The 19,243-nt window shown below is 45.3% G+C and overlaps 1 protein-coding gene across 2 annotated transcripts; it reads left to right on the top strand.

Annotated features, from left to right (window-relative positions):
• Positions 1 to 706: 706 nt before the first annotated feature.
• On the top strand, positions 707 to 19,243 carry LOC140910092 (sulfotransferase 1 family member D1). Of its 2 annotated transcripts, XM_073340268.1 has the most exons (8): positions 707 to 831; positions 7,195 to 7,343; positions 7,470 to 7,595; positions 9,045 to 9,142; positions 9,412 to 9,538; positions 11,246 to 11,340; positions 14,302 to 14,482; positions 15,933 to 19,243. In XM_073340268.1, the coding sequence occupies exons 2-8, from the start codon at positions 7,205 to 7,207 to the stop codon at positions 16,043 to 16,045; spliced, it is 879 nt and encodes a 292-aa protein (XP_073196369.1). In that variant the 5' UTR covers positions 707 to 831; positions 7,195 to 7,204; the 3' UTR covers positions 16,046 to 19,243. The 2 variants fall into 2 exon arrangements, with proteins under 2 accessions (XP_073196369.1, XP_073196370.1); XM_073340269.1 differs by lacking the exon at positions 707 to 831 and having other exon boundaries at positions 7,109 to 7,343.

Here is a 19,243-nt window from a genome sequence, read left to right as displayed (position 1 = left end):
CATTCACTCTCTTCACCTCCCTGTGACCTGCTGGGAGGAGCTGCCCAGCCCCCCCCCCCCTTTGTATGGCAGGGGTCAGAGACTATGGGGGCTCATGAGGGATGCACTCATTCTCTCAAAGGATGTGTCTAATCACCAGGGAGATTCATGCCATTTCATGGCCAGCTGTGTGTATGGAGTTTACACGAGTCACTGATGGGTGTCTGCAAATATCCTTCCAGCAGAGTCACCCCCCTCCATCTCATAGCTCTAGAGTCATAGATTTTAAAGCCAGAAGGGACTATATTACATTCATCTCGTCTGGCCCTCCTGTAGAATTCTATCCAGTCACTCCTGCATCAGGGCTGCAACTTCTGGTTGAACTACAGCTGATCTTTTAGAAACACCACCCTCTTTAGGCCCCACTGCTGTCTCCTTTATTCAGATTCCCTCTCTCCTCATTTCCTTCTGGGCCAGGATTGTGTGCAACACAAAGGACACAAGAAAACATCCTTGACAAGACTGAATGAAGGAGATACATATGCCGCACAATGCCACGCTAGAACCTGACAGAGAAACTACAGGTACTTCATGGGAGCTGAGAGCCAAAGGACAAGTGGGAACATGTCGAGACCAGCTTGTTTTATTTAGTCATTAGCCCTTTAAACGTAGTCCAGGGTGGAACCAGGAAGTGAAAAGTCAGTAGTTTCTTAACTTGTTGAGGCCTAAAAGCGGGAAAAACAGAGACTTGGGACTGAAGAAACTCAGAGCTCTCGCAGAAGGATCAACTCTAAGACATAAGGAGCAGGGGTTCCCCTGAAGTAAAACCCGTGGAAGCCCTCTGATATCCAGGTATTATACTGCAAAGGCCGAGAGAGTGTGGGATACGTTTGCGTTGTCATTCAGATTGTTTACTTTTGCTTCTCTGAAAGGTGGGCTGGATCACCTAAGGAACCTGGGGAGAAAAGGGAGTGTGTCTGATCCATTTTGTGTGCACTGCGCAAGCCCTTGAAAATTGTGATCTGCTCAGCTGCACACAGGCTCAGCTGATACTCAGACTTAGGGTGACCAGACCTCCCATTTTTAAAGGGACAGTCCCATTTTTAAGCCTTACTGCAGGTGTCCCGACTTTTTCTTAAATATGGGCAAACTGTCCCATATTTTCTGTCTCCCTCACATCAAAACTTGCGGGTCCTGCTGCTGGCCGGATCCCTGCTCGCCAGCTGCCTGCCTACTAGCACTGAGTGGGAGGGTCCCGTGGCCAACGATGGCGGTGGGTGTGCAAGGCTGGTAGATGGACAAAGCTGCAGCACATGGGGCTGGCCGCTCCCTATGCTGGTCCCTCAGCGCAGCTCCTGCTGCGTGCCGGCTCTCAGCCAGCAGGGCCCTGTCCCAGTTTCCAGCTGGCTTGGGCTGCACGCTGCTGTGGTGGGTGAGTGTGGGCAGGAAACAGGCGGCGTCCGGTTACATGTCACCTCTGCTGCCCACCTATTGGCCCTCTATGTGATCCCCCTCTCGCTGTCCTCTCCCTGCTTTGCCCCTTTCCCAGCCCCACTGCTCCTTTACATCCCCCCTGGGAGGGGCGCGTCCTGCTCCCAGTGCTGTGCGGAGAATCCGCCCCCAGTTGGAGTACTCAGTTTACCAGCAGCCTGGCCAGCAGGCTCCTTTCTTCCCCCACTGCCTCTGGCTGGGCCGGTGCCCTGGGAAAGCCCAAGATCCTCTGGCCCTGGGCGCTGGCCAGGAGGAGCCGAGCCCTGCGTGTACCAAAGCTCCGCACACGGGGGAAGCCTCTCTGCCCCTCAGCTAAACTCTGGCGTGGCGGGGGAAACGATATCCAGCCTGTTCACACCCTGAACCTGCAGGCTCCACAGCAGCCCCCCACCCCCGAGCAGGGACTTAGCTTAGCACCCCTTTAACCCCCTCCTCCCCCCCCTCCGACGGCTTGGGTCCTGCCTCCAGGGAGTGCGGGGCTGCTGCATCCCCTAGGCACCCTCCCCTGCTGAGCCATCTCTCTAGTCGGGTTCCATGAAGCCCCTACAGTCAGGTTTCCTGGGCCCTGGTGCACAATGCATCCTTAGGGCTTAACCCCTTCCTGCCTGCGCTGTAGCCAGGGGACAGGAGGTGGCTGGGTTATGTCGGTGACCAGCAGCAGCTTGTGGGTGTAAGCTGCCTTTCAACACTGTGGGGCAGGAAGGGACCAGCTGCTTCCAGCCCCAGGGGAGCAGAGGGTGAGGGAAGAGATGACCTCTGCAAAGACATGGGCAGGTCATCCCTCCCCTGCCCCACTCCTCTCCCTCTCCTCCCGCCCCCCCCCGTGGCTTGAAGCAGCTCCCATACCTTCCCTCCCACACAGTGTTGAAAGGCTGCTGCTGGCCACATTCTGGTATGAGCTCTGGCAGAAATCTGGGAGGGAGGAGGGGGCATGTGACTTTGCATCCCCCCCCCGTCCTGCCACCTGTTGTCTTGGGAAGATGTGGCACCAGATACTAGGAGAGGCGGGTCCATCCTGGGGGCCCAGCCAGGCATGGAGGACAGAGAGCACCAGGCAGGGAGGGTCAGGTCAGTCAGTCACCCTCCCTGTGAGAGAGAGGTGTACGGGAGTGTGTGTGTATCACTTCTCCCCATGTGGGGTAGCTTCCAGTCCAAGAATCACTCAGCCTGCTTGAACTGGAAATGCTCGTAGCTTTCCTGAGACCCCTCTCTTGGCGGTACCTGCAGCTGTTACTGAATACCACACTAGTTTTGATATTACAATACACAGTGTTGCATTGGGGAAACACCCTTTTACATCTGTTTGGGATGTACAGTGTTGTCAACTCTTGTAGTTTTATCATGAGTTGTGCAATATGTGACATTTCCAGGAGTTATGTACTCTCAGTTTTCATTTTTAAAAAAAAGTTTCTAGCTCTCATGATTGTAGGGAATAGCTTGAAAGCATTTTCTGAGTGGACCCAAAATGTTAAAAAAAACCAGAAGGCAAATAGACAGATTCCAATTTTCTTAAAATATGATTTTAAAGCCAGGCTGATTATTCTGGGGGCCTGAGTCATGATTTTTGAATGCCTGGGGTTGATAACACTGTGCAAAGGTCAAAAATGAACAACACAAGGAAAACAGACAATCAGGAAGTCTAAGATTACTCTGGGTTAATTCCTTCAACATTAGAGAGGTTTTTTGCTCTTCTAACCCAGGCTGCACAATTCAGCATATTTTAAGTTGCTAATTAGCAATAATAAAACTGCAATTACTTGGGTTTATGTGGGAGAGAGGTGAAGCTAGGCTGAAAGCAAGAGATATCCTCTACAAAGAGAGCAAGGTAAGATCTACTTCTAACATATTGTATACATCTGCTTTTCAGGGATTTAAAACTCTGCAATTTGCTCTCTCTGGGGTCTGCAACACTTCCTTCATATGTGCATTACCACCATAAAAATGGAGTGAAAGATGGACAGAGACAAAAAGAAGCTGTAACGTTTGTAACGTTGTTAGACAGGTTTTACGTATTCAGGCCTGACAATTCACCTCCCTGGGAAATGGAAGAATTGTTTTTCCCAACTGAAACATAACACTATGATAGCAACACCGGGACCCCTTAAATTTGCTACAACTTCAAGGGGCAATCTGGTTCATCATGCCATTATGGCCTGATCCAAAGCCCAGTGAAATCAATGGAAAGAATCCCATCAAGTTAGTGGATTTTGGATTGGGCCCTTAAAGTCTTCCAGTCTAAAATTCAGTCTCATATTTCAGATGGAGCAGAGATATGGTGCCTAAAAGATAGAAATGTCATATAATCTGTTATTCTGAGAAAGATACTGGGTCTTACCACACATCCTTTCAGGAGCAATGTGGAGGGGAGAGCCTGGGGAATTATCCCTACAGAAGGCATTTTTTGTTGTTTTCTGGTGAAAGCTTTGGGATTTAGAGGAAGGTCCTCTGATTAGATTACGCCTGAAAGAATGATGTGAAAAATACAGCATTCCAGCCTCTCCTTGCTCGTCTGGAATCTCAAAATACACGAGGTGCCCAGGATTAAAAGAAGACTTTATTGGTGATATCAAAAGTTTAAATTTAATTTTTTAATCAAACAACATTCTACTGAGAAAGACGCTCAAGAGTATCTTACCGGAGTTTATACTGCCATAGCATCACTTTGCCTTTCCATAATTAAAGCTCCTACGGGCTGAAAATATATTTGATGTGTTTAATCTTGTCCATTCCAGATAGCTTTTGCTTGACTGAGGTTCCATAAAATTGCTAATGTTGTGGTCCAGTTAAAACAAGGAAACTGGGTCCCTTGTGGGGATTTTGCATCAGTGGTTTTAACAAAAGAAGATTGGGCCAAATCCTTAACTGGTGTTGATCAGCATAGCTCCATTGAGAATCTAACCCACTGACTTCAATGGAGTTACCCTGATTTACACCAGCCCAGGATCTGCCCCATAGATTTTACTGGCTAACGATAAGGAGGAAGTAATTAGGATGGTTACAACATTTGCCCTATTGATTTACACCAGGGTCAGCAGAAAGAGAATCAATTAATTTAGGTATACACTGGTTTCAGAGTAGCAGCCGTGTTAGTCTGTATTCGCAAAAAGAACAGGAGTACTTGTGGCACCTTAGAGACTAACCAATTTATTTGAGCATAAGCTTTCGTAAGCTACAGCTCACTTCTGTATACACTGTTTATCATTTGCATACATTGCAACTTTGGGTTCTGAAGTTCAGTCTTATTTCTGACAAGCCCATTTGTGTCTATTAACTCGTTTTCCTTGTGCTATGGGGAAAGCTGATTGGCATGAATGCTTGATTTTGTAGTAATGAAGACTGGGTGGGAACACACAGTGCTAACATTCATTTCACAAGTGTAACATTTTTAAACTGGGTTTTAGCTGCATGATGCTCCTGAAAGTTTTACTCAGGACACAAAGACGATACTGTGAGGATTCCATTTCTAACAGCCTATCTTCTATTCCAAGGATTCATTTCAACATATTATAACCCAAGCATTTTGCATTAACCACTTAAAATGCATGCTATTTGCATCATGAGAGAAATGTGCCTATGCCTACCTACCCCTACAATACTATATAATTAACATTTCATAACAATCAAATCACTCATTCAAATTCTATGCATTATAAATATTCTTCTGATCCACTCACACACCACACTGTCAGAATTCTATACATTTCCTCATAATCTAATGTACCCTAAAACCATAATCCTTACAAAACCATACTCACATTTTCTAGCTGAATACTTATATGGACCTCATTACCGTAGGATCTGAGCACCTTTCAATCTAACACCTTGTGAGGTAGGACAGCACTATTATCCTAATTTTACAGATAGGGAACTGAGGCACAACAGCGACTAAGTGAGTTGCTTGAGATCACACAGGAAGTGTGTGGCAGAGAATTAAACCCAGGTCTTCCAAGTCTCAGCCAGAACCCTAACTGCTGGACCATCTTGCCTGTTTAAGAAACACTATATAAAATCAGGAGTATATCAAATAGCAGAGTTCCATTATGCAGGAAACCCAGGAGACAGTTAATACTGGGTGAGAGTTGCAGGTTGGGGGGGTGATAATGAATGACGAAATATTATATGGTAGCAAGGAAACAAGCTGTTCCTTTCTAGCAACGTGAACGTGCCTGTTGTTTTAAAGAGTCTGGATTTTTGCAAAGCACAAGTAATATTGCTCTGGGGCATTAGCTGGTGTAGCCAATGATTTTAGTTGATTGTTCATTAATTGTGTGATGTTATAATTAACTAACATGTTATGTTATATATAATCATTGTATTCTAAATAGAGTTATATTGTAGGATTACAGAAGTTTAAGATTGATCAGTATGTAGAGGGAATTCTCATGTATTAGGTATCTAAGTAAGCGGGGTTGCAATCCTCTGGGCTAAGGCCTGCAAGATTTTAGCTTAGCTACACGTAAGCCATAGAGTTAAGGAATGCTGATATAAGTAAGTGACCAAAGAATAACCTGATGCCTTAAGATTACAGGAAAAGATGAACTAATGGGTGATATTGCAAAAAATTAACAGTAAAAGTAATATTTTACTTACAAGATACCTGGTAATCACATTTTTCTAACACATGCCCTAACCACAGAGTGTGCTATGTGCAGAAATGCTAATGACGTATAGTCAGAATCACATTATAAAAAAGGGGGTGCCTAGACTAGGAAAACTGAGCTCCCTATGGGAAACTCCAGCAGGAACCATCCCTCTACTGATGATCAATCCATGAGAGACCCATCAGACCCTAACACTATTGTTAAGGATGTGAGTAGCGCTATATTTCTAACTAGTGCATAGGTCTGTATAGAATTTCTAGATGCTTGGGTAATCATAACTTTATTTGTAACTTTAAAAAAACTTGTAAAACAGACTAGACCTTGGACTTGTGAATGTCTGTGTGGTCGCTACCCTTGGTCTTTATGTGTCCCTAGAGCAATGGTGGGCAACCTGTGGCCCATGGGCCGCACGCAGCCCATCAGGGTAATCTGCTGGTGGGCTGTGAGACAGTGTTTACATTGACCATCCACAGGCACGGCCAGTAGCCGCGGTTCCCCGCCAATGGGAGCTGCGGGAAGCGGCAGCCAGCACGTCCCTGCAGCCTGCACTGCTTCCCGCAGCTCCCACTGGTTGGGAATGGCGAACCGCAGCCACTGGGAGCTGCGGGCAGCTGTGCCTGTGCACACTCAATGTAAACACGGTCTCGCGGCTCGCCAATGGATTACCCCGAGAGGCCCCATGTGGTCTATGGTCCGTAGGTTGCCCACTACTGCCCTAGAGACTCTAAATCTAAAGCAAGTAGCAGAGGTGACTTTCACCGTTAAGCTTGAAACTGTAGCTGCCAGAGCTGAACCCACGGTAGTGTAATACCACGTTACAAAATTTAAATAAAATAAAAGGCTACACTGGGCTCCAGTGGAACAAATCCAATGGTAACTCTTCTTTAACAAAGCTTTTTGTGGGTTTTTTTTGTTTGGTTGGCTTTTTTTGTTTAGAAATTGCAAAGTATATTGATTCATGTAAAGAGAGACTACAGAAATCAAGAACAACAGAATTCTACTTCTTCCACCCCCACCTCTTGGAAACCAGTGTTAGTTCCATGATGTGTAGGGATGTCTTCCATACAGTTATCATGCAAATAATGAGAGCCATTTAACCCCTTTTTTCCTCACCTTAACTCAGCCCTCCCAAGATGGAACATTTATCAAGGCAGGAATTAGAGGTTATCCATGAAATTCCCCTCTACCGGCATTTTGTGGAGAACTGGGCTCAGGTGGAATCATTCCAGGCCAGACCAGATGACCTTCTCATTTCCACCTACCCAAAATCAGGCAAGTAAAAATAAGAGTGTATTTAAATGTGGGGGTGGGGAGAGGGTCACCTAACTTTATATCCATCCACCAGTAGGAGACAGAATACGCTTACCTCTGAAATGCTCCTTTCAATCTACGTTCCAGGCACAACCTGGATTAGTGAAATCGTGGACATGATTTACAATGATGGGGACGAGGAGAAATGTAAACGGGATGCAATTTTCAATCGAGTCCCTTTCATGGAAATGAGCTTCCCTGGACTCCTAAGTGGTAAGCGTTGTACAGGAGATCAGACAAATGCAAGAGCCCCCTCCCACAGGAGCCATGGAAGGAGGAGAATGCTGTCTCTAGACTGATTCTAATGCTGTATGTAATTCAACCTTTACAACAGTGCAGCTGGTTTTATAGTGTCTTTGTACAAACTGTACACCAACATGCTTTACAGGGTTAAACACGCTATTACAGAGCCAGGGACACCTTCCCTGACCCGGTCAGCATCACATCATCCCATTTCTCCTCCAAAGCCTGCCTTAAAGCTCATTTGTTTCCTGCTTATTAATCCTGCTCCTCATCACAGGAAAACAAAATCAGTAGAAAAATGTTGTGGCACCAGTGTGTGCTTTTTGTTCTGCTTCTTTGAATCTGTAGCTGGAAGCCAGAAACTCTAGAGTGAAACAGAGCAGCTTTAGGGACAAAGCCTTAGGTTTATCTTATTCTGGTGGAGTTCCTTGTTCCGTGTCAAAAGAAAGCAGCTCTTGAAGTGAGCTGTAGCTCACGAAAGCTTATGCTCAAATAAATTGGTTAGTCTCTAAGGTGCCACAAGTCCTCCTTTTCTTTTAGCTCTCTCACTGTGATTCTCAGGTGAAAAGTTTAAATGGAGAAAGGGACAATTATGCTGCTTTTGTTGCCCACCCTAGCCCAAGTCCCTACCCATGTTTAGCTAGACTGTAAGCTCTTAGGCTCAGAGACCCTGTCATGTCTGTAAAGCACTCGCAATGCTAAATAAATAATCATAATTTATTTTTCCTTTTGCTGCTACTAATCTTAGAAATGTCGGGCTGGAAGGCACTTTGAGAGGCCTTCTAGTCCATCTCCCTGTGCAGAGGCAGGACCAAGTATACCGAAATCATCCTTGATAGGTCTTTGTCTAACCTGTTCTTAAAACCTCCAAAGGTGGGGATTTGACGACCTCCCTTGGTGACCTGTTCCAGTGCTTAACTAAAGAGTTATCAGCGAGGATGAGATCCGAAATGAGAGAGGCCCTCTTGAATGAGGCAGAGAGATGCAGGAAAGTCATTCTAGACAGCAGCAGTTGCCAAGAGGGTGAATCTGCACCAGCAGTTGCAGGATTGTTTGGCATGTCACAGCGGAAACCAGAGCTAAATGAGCAGAGGGACAGGCAAGGTCCAAGAGACAAGCTGAAGTGGGCCCATGGAGGGTTTTAAAGAGAGAGGGTAAATTTGGACTGGTGGCTGCAATAAACAAATCAGTGGAGTTGATCAAAGATTCAGGTGCAGTGGTTCTGCGTGAGAAGGCAGCTAGCAGCAGGAGAGTTAGGGTGGGGAGGGCATTTAGCCTCACCTCCGTCTTTCTCGGTATCCTGAAAGGAAGAGGCAGGACGTGCTGACTCATTCTCCAGTGAGCACAGGCTGTTCATTCAGGATGTGCCAGGTGCTCCAGATAATTCCTTTAACCTTTAACCCCCTGTGTGTTTTCCAGGCACAGAACAGCTGGCCACAGCGCCATTGCCTCGGATAGTGAAGACCCACCTCCCAGTTCAGCTCCTCCCTGTCTCCTTCTGGGAGCAGGACTGCAAGGTAACCAGCTCCAGCCATCCCAGAGAGACGCAGCGATGTAGGAATCGTCATCTTTCAGCCCAACTACGCCTGCCTCCTGGTTCCAGCAGCATCCAGTGCCAGACACCTCAGAAAGGCAACCTCCCCATAATTCATATGCCAGTTGTACAGTGATGGTGTTTGTACTGGAGCAGGGGAAATCTCTTCCAGACCTATGCAGGGGGTCAGGTCAAAATCCCTGCAGCCCCTGCTAATGCAGACTGCACTACGTTCCCTTTTCTGTCCTGCAGATGATCTATGTTGCCCGAAATGCCAAGGATGTGGCTGTCTCTTATTACCATTTCTACCAGATGGCAAAGTTGCATCCAGACCCCGGCACCTTGGATGAGTTCCTGGGGAAGTTCATGGCTGGGAAAGGTAGGAGTAACCTCTCAGAAACCACAGTAACAGGTGTGGCATAAGAACATAAACAACAGAAAAGAGATTGTCCCTTCACCCCCTGGGCAAGAATCCAGGGATATATTATTCAATTGCGTTATAAAGGGTCCAGTGTTAGTGACTTTCCCTGGCTCCGCAGAGCCTGACAGGACTGCGAGTTCCTTAGGGCAGTATGTGAACTTTAAGCCATGGCAATGTGGTTCAGTGGATAGGGCACAGGACTAGGACTGAGATGACCCGGGTTCTAGTCCCAGCTCTGCCACTGACTTGCTGGGTGACCTTGGGCAAGTCAGTTCACCTCCCTGTGTGACCTCGGGCAAGTCACCGCTCTGTGACTCCATTTGCTCTACCACCTTGTCTTATCTGTTTAGATTGTGAGCTCTTGGGGGCAGGGGCTGTCTCTCACTATGTGTGTACAGTACCTAACACGAGGGAATCCCACAGGGCTGCTGTAACAGAAATAATTCTTACTATACTTGGTGCCCTCACAATCCTCCCCTTCAGGAGCAGAGCCCAAACATTTCAGTTTCTGGTCTGGGGCCAAGAATCGAAACCCACCAGAATGTTTACACGCTACTTAGAAGAGAAGTTTGCAAAGCCTTGTTAAGGCCAAAATAATAATGATTATTTAATGTTGGCATTGCAGTGGGGCCCAACAGCTCCACACAGGCACCGTGCACACACAGAGAATGATATGACTCCTCCCCAGACGGCACAATCTAACTAGACAAAACACCCGGCCAGACAACATAGAACAAGCATGTAACATATCTGGTTAGTTACCTTTTTAATCCCCCCCTCCCCTCCCCTCCCCTCCAAACCGTTCTCAGCTACCTTATCCCTCTGTCCAGAGGCATTGACCAATACTGGGGACTCAACGTGCCCATCTTCTCCTGCCTGCCCCACAGAAATAGGTTCAACTCAGTGTGAGCGCAGGGGTTGGGAGGAGAAAGCAGCAGATCAGATGGTGCCTCCGGGTAGATCTACACTGCAATAAAAAACCTGCAGCCCCAAGTCTAAGAGCCCAGCTCAGTTCACTCGGGCTCAGGCTGCAGGTCTATAAAATTGCAATGTGGATGTTTGGGCTTGCTCTGGAGCTAGGCTTGCCACCTCTCCAGGATTGTCCGAGAGTCTCCAGGAATTAAAGGTTAATCTTGAATTAAAGATTATGTCATGTGATGAAACCTCCAGGAATACATCCAAGCAAAACTGGCAACCCGAGCTGGGCTCAGGCTCTGAGACCCCACGAGGGGGAGGGTCTCAGAGCCTGGGCTCCAGCCTGATCCTGAATGTCTACACTGCTATTTTTAGCCCTGCTTCCTGAGCCCCATGAGCCTGAGGCAGCTGATCCAGGCTCGGAGACTCAATGCCCTGGATTTTTAATCACTGTGTAGATGTACCCTTTAAAAATGCCTTTAAAAATTCCAGCTGGTTATTGAAGAAAAAGGACCAGCAGTTCATCCCATCCACCCCCTGCCCCAGTGCAGGATTAGTGCACATAGCACACAGTCCACTGTTCTGTCCAGCCTGGTTTTAAAAGTCCCAAGCAACGGGGCTCCCAGACTCTTCTGGGAGACTGGTATAATAACCTAACAGCTCACGTCCCCTGTGACACTCTTAGAACCAGTACGAGCTGTGATATCTCTCTCCTCCTTCTCTTTGTTGCTTGTTTCAATCTGGATGTAGTGGCTTATGGATCCTGGTACGATCACGTCAAAGGCTGGTGGGAGAAGAAAAAGGCCTATCGAATTCTGTACATGTTCTACGAGGACATGAAAAAGGTGAGGAAGGCGGAGCGATGAGCAGATGCCAGGGGATCCTGCTCCAAATGCCCCCTTTCCCTAAGGAAGGAGGGTGATTTTAACATCTATCTAGGTATATATAGGGCTCCCCTCATTGTCCTATCTGAGCATGTCCCAGTCATTAATGAGTGTAGCCTCACAACACCCCGGATGGGAGAGTAGCAGTGTTACTCCTGTTGAACTGAGATACTGGCAGATTAAGTGATTTGCCTAGAGGGAATCTGTGACAGATCCAGGAGTTTAACCCACATCTCCTGAGTGCCAGTCCAGAAATTCATCCTTCCTCTCCTGCATGTCCGTTTGCAACACTGGCATCGTTAGGAGTGGTGGGGTGGTTCTGCAATCGCCTATTTTACTACACCCAGTGGGAAAATACTTTGCATATTAACAAAACAATCCCGGAACCAGCCACGTTGAAGGCCGAACTAAGGCAGCAAGTACACAGCCCCAAACTTCCTGCCTACAGCCGCCACCCAGAGGTACAACAGTGGATTCAGCTGATCCAAACCATGATTCATTTTAATCCACCCCTTGCCTTCTTATAATAATATGGTAAACAATCCCTAAACTGCTAGATGGCTCATGCCCCGTTAGTTTAGAAAGCAATGACCCCGGCCTTTTCCCCAGACCTGATTTTAGTCTGGTCCATAAACACTCCCTTTTGTGCCCCTGTCAACCCCAAGAGAAGGTAGAACTAGGAGGGGATGGAGGGACCAGGACCCTCCTCTCATCCTTTATGTAACACAATAAGCCCCCTGCCACACACACACATCCTGCCCCTCTTAGCGAGCTCCCACCAGCTGGCCCTCACCACCTACCAGGCAAATCAATTAACAGGGTTATTCCTCCCCAGCCTATTCTCTTTTGCACCCAGAGCACTAACAAAGAGGGAGGAGGACCAGGCTTAGCCTGAGCCAGTGATTTATTAGGAGTCTAATGGATCTTTAATTCATATTTGAGCCATCCTTAAATATTCCCATGTCTCACATCTTTGCATTCAGTCAGACAGCAACACAACGAACACACATGGTCATAGATTTTACACACTGAAGTTCTGAGGGTGAACACAGGGTAGTTTTGGTAAGCACAGGAAGGAAGTCAGGGGAGCTTTAGGTCTGTTCCATTCTGCTTCAGAGTCACGTAAGGCAAAAGTTTCAAAAGTGCCCCCCACAACAGCAACTAGATTTCCAGAAAAACCCAGTTCCTATTTACACACCTAAATAAGGAGCTCTAGATCAGTGGTTTTCAACCTTTCCAGACTACTGGACTCACTTTCAGGAGTCTGATTTGTCTTGCATACCCCAAGTTTCACCTCACTTAAAAACTACTTGCTTACAAAATGAGACATAAAAATACAAAAGTGTCACCGTGCACCATTACTGAAAAATTGCTTACTTTCTCATTTTGTCTGTATGAAATTTTAGGTTGTACGGACTTGGCTAGTGCTTTTTATGAAACCAGGCAAACCAGTGTAAAACCAGGCAAATATGTAGAAGAGTTGACATACCACCAGAAGCTCTCTGTGCACCTGCACTGAGCTCGATTGCTTGCAGCTGTACAATTACATCCTTAGCGTGCCGTGCATGGGGAATGCAGTTGAAATCTATTTGGCAGCTGAAGCTGGTTGTGACTCAGCAAACCGCCACAGAGGATTGGGAAATCTAAGGGGTACATCTGTTAACGGGTGTTAAAGCCCTTGAGTTGGATATAACTTTGAAAGAAAACAAACCACTCCACTGCAGGCTGCAAACTGCGGAGCTGGCTTCATTCTCTCTCAAAAGTAGACACTTAAGGCTTATCTTGGGGAAAGGCTAGGATGGGAGTGTGTATACAGGGATTTTTACTTGCATAGCTATGCTGGTCATTTTCTTTGTGTAAAGATGCTTTTAGCTATTCTTACCTTAAGGCAAGGGGTTTGGGTTGCGTTCTTACTGGAACCAGAAGCGGCTACAATACTAGGCATGGGCTGCTAGACTCCACTTTAGGTCATATGAGGCAGGGGATTTCTAAGGGCTACTATTTATACCTTTCCCCAACACACCCTGGTGCTAGGACTGCAGCATTTCAGGGAAGGCCACACTGCAGCTTCTCATTGGAGAGTAGGAAACTGATTAATATTACTTGGTTGGTTTGTTCTAACTTTGGTTGTTTTGGATTTTGGGTGGTTTTTTTGGTGAGGGGCCCCTTTTTCCTCCTGGCTACAGAAAGCAAGATGGAAAGGTGTTTTAAGGGGGCGGGGGGAAATACATGCACACGCAAAAGAATAAAAAAGTATGTAGTGGTGGCTGATTGTCTAAAACCAATAAGTGATGGATCCAAGAGATTGTATAGCTGAGCTGCAGTTTGGCTGAGGTTAGAGTTTAGGGCTGGTGAGACTTTTTTGTTTAAAGGTTTCAGCTAGCTTCTGTCTCTGTCTTTAAAAGGGGAAGTTATTTCATATGACTATCAGTGCTCGAACTTTAGAAGCTTAATTTAATGCCCTTTTTGCGAGATCTCAAATTCAAGCAGTTTACTTTTAATATTTACAATGGACTCCTGACATTTTTTTCCCTACCCCTCCTCTCTTCACTGATTCTATGAACTTATACCCTCTGCTTCGAGAACACTAGTGTGTAAGTAGCAGCCCGCTTGGTAAATGGAGTGTTTTGTTGAAAGCTAGTTGTCCAGGATAGCAAGCCTTTGGTGATCCTTTCTTTCAAAAGTTTTTCTGAGCTCTAGAAATGATTTGTTATTATGATGCATCACTCATTAAAAGAGCTGCTCTTTGCTCATTAGAGGTCTGCTCCACTGGTCTCTGGATTAGGTCCCAAATGAATACAAAAAAGATCTGTCACATTCTACCAACACATCCAAGAGTGGCTAGGAAAACTTCTACTCAGTAATATATTATCTTTTATCATGTCTCACCACCTGAGGGTCTATCTGCCTGTCTCTCTGCAGGACCCAAAGCGCGAAATAGAGAAGGTGCTCCAGTTTCTGGGAAAGGACCTGAAGGAGGAAGTGGTGAATAAAATCCTCCACCATACCTCCTTCCAGGAGATGAAGAAGAATCCTACTGTCAACTATGAAATGATGCCAACCTGGGCTATGGACCACACTGTGTCTCCATTCATGAGAAAAGGTAAGAAGTTTACAGGAAAGGCCAGTAAGATAACAGCAGGAACAGTTTTCTACAACTATTACTAGCTCCTGATCCCACTTTCACAGGAAGGGAAATTCCCAGGGTCAGTGTTTTTCTCTGTGAGCCAAGCCCAGTTAATGGTTGAGCTGCATATGGAAGGCCCAGCTCAGATAAATTACTACGAGGAAGGTTCTCCTGTTTCGTTTCTAGCATGCAGATCCTGGTGTAGCACTCTGGAAAGGATGACTGATCTTGTGGTTTTGGTACTAGCTGGGGCTTCAGGAAATTTGGATTCTGTTTCCTGCTCTGATATTGACTTACCACGTGGCATTGAGCAAATCTCTGAGGCCCTGAAATCAGTGGATATTAGAAGCCTAAATACCTTTGAGGAGGTGGGCCTTGATTGCCCTGTGCCTCACTTTTGCCATCTGCAAAATGGGGATATCCAGAAGGAAGTGCCCTTGTTCGTTTACACTATAAACTCCTCCGGGCACAGTTTGTCTCATACTATGTCTATGTACTTACCCCAGCGGGACTTCAGGTGCAATACAAATAACAATAATGATTTGCCATGCCTGGACCTGGGTTAATATGTGACACTGGCCTGCAGGAAGAGATCACAGATGCCAGTATCATCAGTCTGGGAGTGCACACAGTATCCATTGACAGTTCAACAGTGCTAATTACTGTTGGTGTTTCTTGCATGCATCTTAAAAACAATTGTTTGGATACAAAGATCCTTTTCTCTCTTGAAAAGAAAAATAGACACTGGCCTAAGTTTTCCAAAGTTCCTGGTGCTTTTGGGTGACCAGCCTGAGACACCTTTTAAGGTTTTGAGTTTTAAAAGGTGGGTACTGAGCATTTTCTGAAAATTGGGGACCCTTAAAGGTGTCTCAAGTTGAGCATCCAAGATCACTCAGAAGTTTGGAAAATGTACGTGCATTAATCATACATCCTGAGATGCATGACTGGTGTGAAGAGATGTTCCATAGGACCCCTCTGCTCACGACACACACACAGTCCCCAGCAGTGAGGACAATGTAAAGTTTGTGTGGACCCCATCAACCTCATAGGACTGGCTCCTCAAATAAATGTCTCCCACTGCTTCTAACTCTAACTTGCTTAACTTGAAAGTCTCTTGCAGCCTTTTGATCTGTTACATTTTTCTCCTTTGTTCTTGTTAAGCATCTAGGCAAAAAGAACACTGAAAACCTGACTTAGAATTCTGTCTGAACAGCACTAGGATCACAGGACTATGCTAGGGCCTTTTGGAGTATCTTTGGGAAATATTTACAATGGACTCCTGACATTTTTTTCCCTACCCCTCCTCTCTTCACTGATTCTATGAACTTATACCCTCTGCTTCGAGAACACTAGTGTGTAAGAGAGTGGGGCAGGAGCCCGGAAGGGGAGAATAAACTAGTCATTCATTTTTTTTTCTTCCCACCAGGGATTTCAGGAGACTGGAAAAATTACTTCACCGTGGCTCAGAATGAGAGATTTGATGCACATTATAAAGAGCAGATGAAAGGCTCGACATTCAGATGCCAAATGGAGATATGAAGAAAGGGCTTTCCTATGTTTCATCAGATGAATGCTAGCTGTTTAAATACTAAGATGGGTGAACTAGAGTGCCTGGCCTTAAATGACAATATTGATATAATAGGTGGAACTTGGTGGAATGAAGATAATCAGTGGGTTTGCGGTAATACAAGGGTACAAAATATATAGGAATGACAGAGCTGGTGGGGGCATGGCACTATATGTGAAAGACAGCATAGTCAAGTAGAGTAAAAATCTAAAATGAATTAAACTGAACCATAGAATCTCTGTGGATAGAAATTTATGTTTGAATAATCAGTATAGCAGTAGGAATATACTACCCACCCCCTGATCAGGAAGGTGATGGTGACTTTGAAGGTGTTTAGAGAGGATATGAAGACAGAAAACCCAATAATAATGGCGGATTTCAACTGTCCTCATATTGACTGGGTACATGTCACCTCAAAAAGGGATACAGAGGTAAAATTTTTAGACACATTAAATGACCGCTTCTTGGTGCAGCTTGTCCTGGAACCCTCCATGGGAGAGGCAATTCTTGATTTTAATCCTAAGTGGAGCACAGGGTATGGCCAAGAGGTAAATTATAGCTGAGCTTCTCAGCAATAGCGACCATAATGTAATTAAATATAACATTCTTGGAGGGGGAGAAGTGTCAAAGTAACCCACCACAATAGCATTTAACCTCAAAACAGGGAACTATACAAAAATGAGGAAGCTAGTTAGACGGAAATTAAAAGGAACAGTTACAAGAGTGAAATGCCTGCAAACTGCATGGAGACTATTTAAAAGCACCATAATTGAGGCAGTAAAAGGACCAAAAAAATTCCACCATGCTTAAGCAGCTGAGTAAAAGAGATGGTTAGAGGCTAAAAGGCATCCTTTAAAATTGGAAGTTAAGTCCTAGTGAGGAAAATAGAAAAAAGCATAAACTCAGGCAAGTCAAGTGTAAATGTATAATATAACAGACCAAGCAAGTTTTTGTGTACTTAGCTAGTTGCTCTTCAAATTCTAACAGCAAAAAAATACATCAGAAAGCCTGCCAAATAGTGAGTGGACCCACTGGATGATCGTGTTGCTAAAGGAGCACTTAGAGATGACAAGGCCATTGCAGAGAAGCTAAATTAATTTTTGCAGTGGTTTTCACTGAAGAGGATGTGGGGCAGATCCCGACATCTGAGCCGTTCTTTTTAGGTGACAAATCTGAGGAACTGTTGATTGAGGTGTCAGTAGAAGAGGTGTCAGAACAAATTGATAAACAGTAATAAGTCACCAGGACCAGAGGGCATTCAACCAAGAGTTCTGAAGGAACTCAAATATGAAATTGAAGAACTACTAACTGTGGTTTACTTTGAATCAGCCTGTGTACCAGACGATTGCAGGATAGCTAATGTGATGCTGATTTTTAAAAAAGGCTCCGCACAATGTAGTAAAATGGTTAATAACTAGAAGAACATATGTGGCAGCAGTGAGGTCCAGTGGCTAGAGCACTGGACTGGGAGTAAAGTGACCTGCACTCTGACAATGACCTGCTGTGTAACCTTAGCAAGTCTCATAACTGTTCTGTTGGTGAGATTTCTGTGCTGCTGCCATAAATTAGAGCTACTCTGATTTATGCCAGGGGCCACTCTGGCTCCTGAAACAGCTTTAAGCTACCTTGGCACCTCCACATCATAGCTGCAAAATCCCACCTTTTGTCTCAGTTTTTCCCTTCTATACCATGGGGATGGTGATGCTTAATGCACTACTGGAAGGTACTCAGATACTGTACGGCAGTGATACGCTTGCTATAAAAATCTATTAGAATAGAGTGCTGGAGCTTATTTTCAAAAGCACTGAAGTGATTTAGGAGCACATGTCCTGCTGAATGTCAATATGATAGGCGCTTCGAGACCTCTGGATGGAAAGTATTCAGTAAAAGCTAAATATTATTAATCTAATTCCTCATTCCCCTTTCAATGCAAGCAATAACAAAGTGCCTTTGGGAACCATTATTGTATGCAGTGTTGTAGCCATGTTTGTCCCAGGATATTAGAGATGTGAGGTCAGTGAGGTAACATCTTTTACTGGACCAACTTCTCCACTCAAAAATCCACTTCCTGGAAAGATAAAATCCAGAGAGCCAGACTCCACCTCTTGGATGGCAAATCCTGTAACTTAGCACTGGGGAAGAGAAAGGAGCGCAGCTAATCTTAGAAAACAGGAAGTGAAGGACAGAAACTGCTAGAGCCCACAAGTAGGACTGGGATCCTAGCCTCTGATCAATGAAAAAGCCTACAAACAACCAAACTGAATACACAATACGTTCCCCAGCTTTACGGCAGAAGGGGGTTCTTAACTCTGGATCAGTGAGTAGGGTTTATAGTGATGTAGGTTTGTTATCAGTTAAATGGGTAGTTCCAATAAGCTGACAAGTTTTAATAAAAGCCAGTCCAAAGCAGTCTTCAGAGGAATTATTTTGTTGTGTTTAGTTTATGATACAGTCAGTGGAGCTGAAATGAGTATTCTGAATTAAGGGACTTGTGACCCAGAGACCTTTGCATGCCAGCTGGCAGAGGCCACAGGAGTGCATAGGGTTTTTTACAGGAATTCCTGGGTCGGATGTAGCAAAATAGTCCACAGAAGGGAGAATGTGAGGTCTCTACCGAGAGCCACTAGCCCACTGATCACTGCAAAATGTGTGTACAGATCATATTTAAGCAGTTAAGTATCTGTGTTCCTAAGGTCTTAAAGTTAAGGCAGGTTACCAGGCGGTGATGTAACTCGGACATGTTCCTTTCAGGCAAGAGGTACCAGATGCCTATTTCCCTGACTGGTCATATGTGTGTCATTGGGCATACAATTCATGGCAATTTTGGATCTATTTTCATACTGAGCCCCAGGCAGAATAAAAGATTATGAAAACTGCCAGAGAGGAAATTCACAGGATACAACAGCAGAGGGTATCCCGTTTCTGACTAATGACAGAGGACTGTTAGGGGATATCTGGGGGATATAAGGAAACACAGAGACTCCTTCATGAAGGAAGCAAGCTAACAATGTGTTTGTCTTATGAAAGGGTCACAGCCAGCGTGGCTGTGAAATTCTGTAAAGATTTTGAGTAAGCAATACTCTACAAGACATCAGAGTATTTTGTTAATTAAGTCTAGAATGCATGTTATGATTTTGTTTTCTATATAATCATCTGTTTCCAATATTTCT

This window comes from Lepidochelys kempii, chromosome 4 (genome assembly GCF_965140285.1).
Source record: "Lepidochelys kempii isolate rLepKem1 chromosome 4, rLepKem1.hap1, whole genome shotgun sequence".
In the NCBI taxonomy this organism is placed as follows: Eukaryota; Metazoa; Chordata; order Testudines; family Cheloniidae; genus Lepidochelys; species Lepidochelys kempii.
The sequence above is the reverse complement of the archived record's forward strand: the minus strand, read 5'-3'. Positions and strand labels throughout refer to the sequence as shown.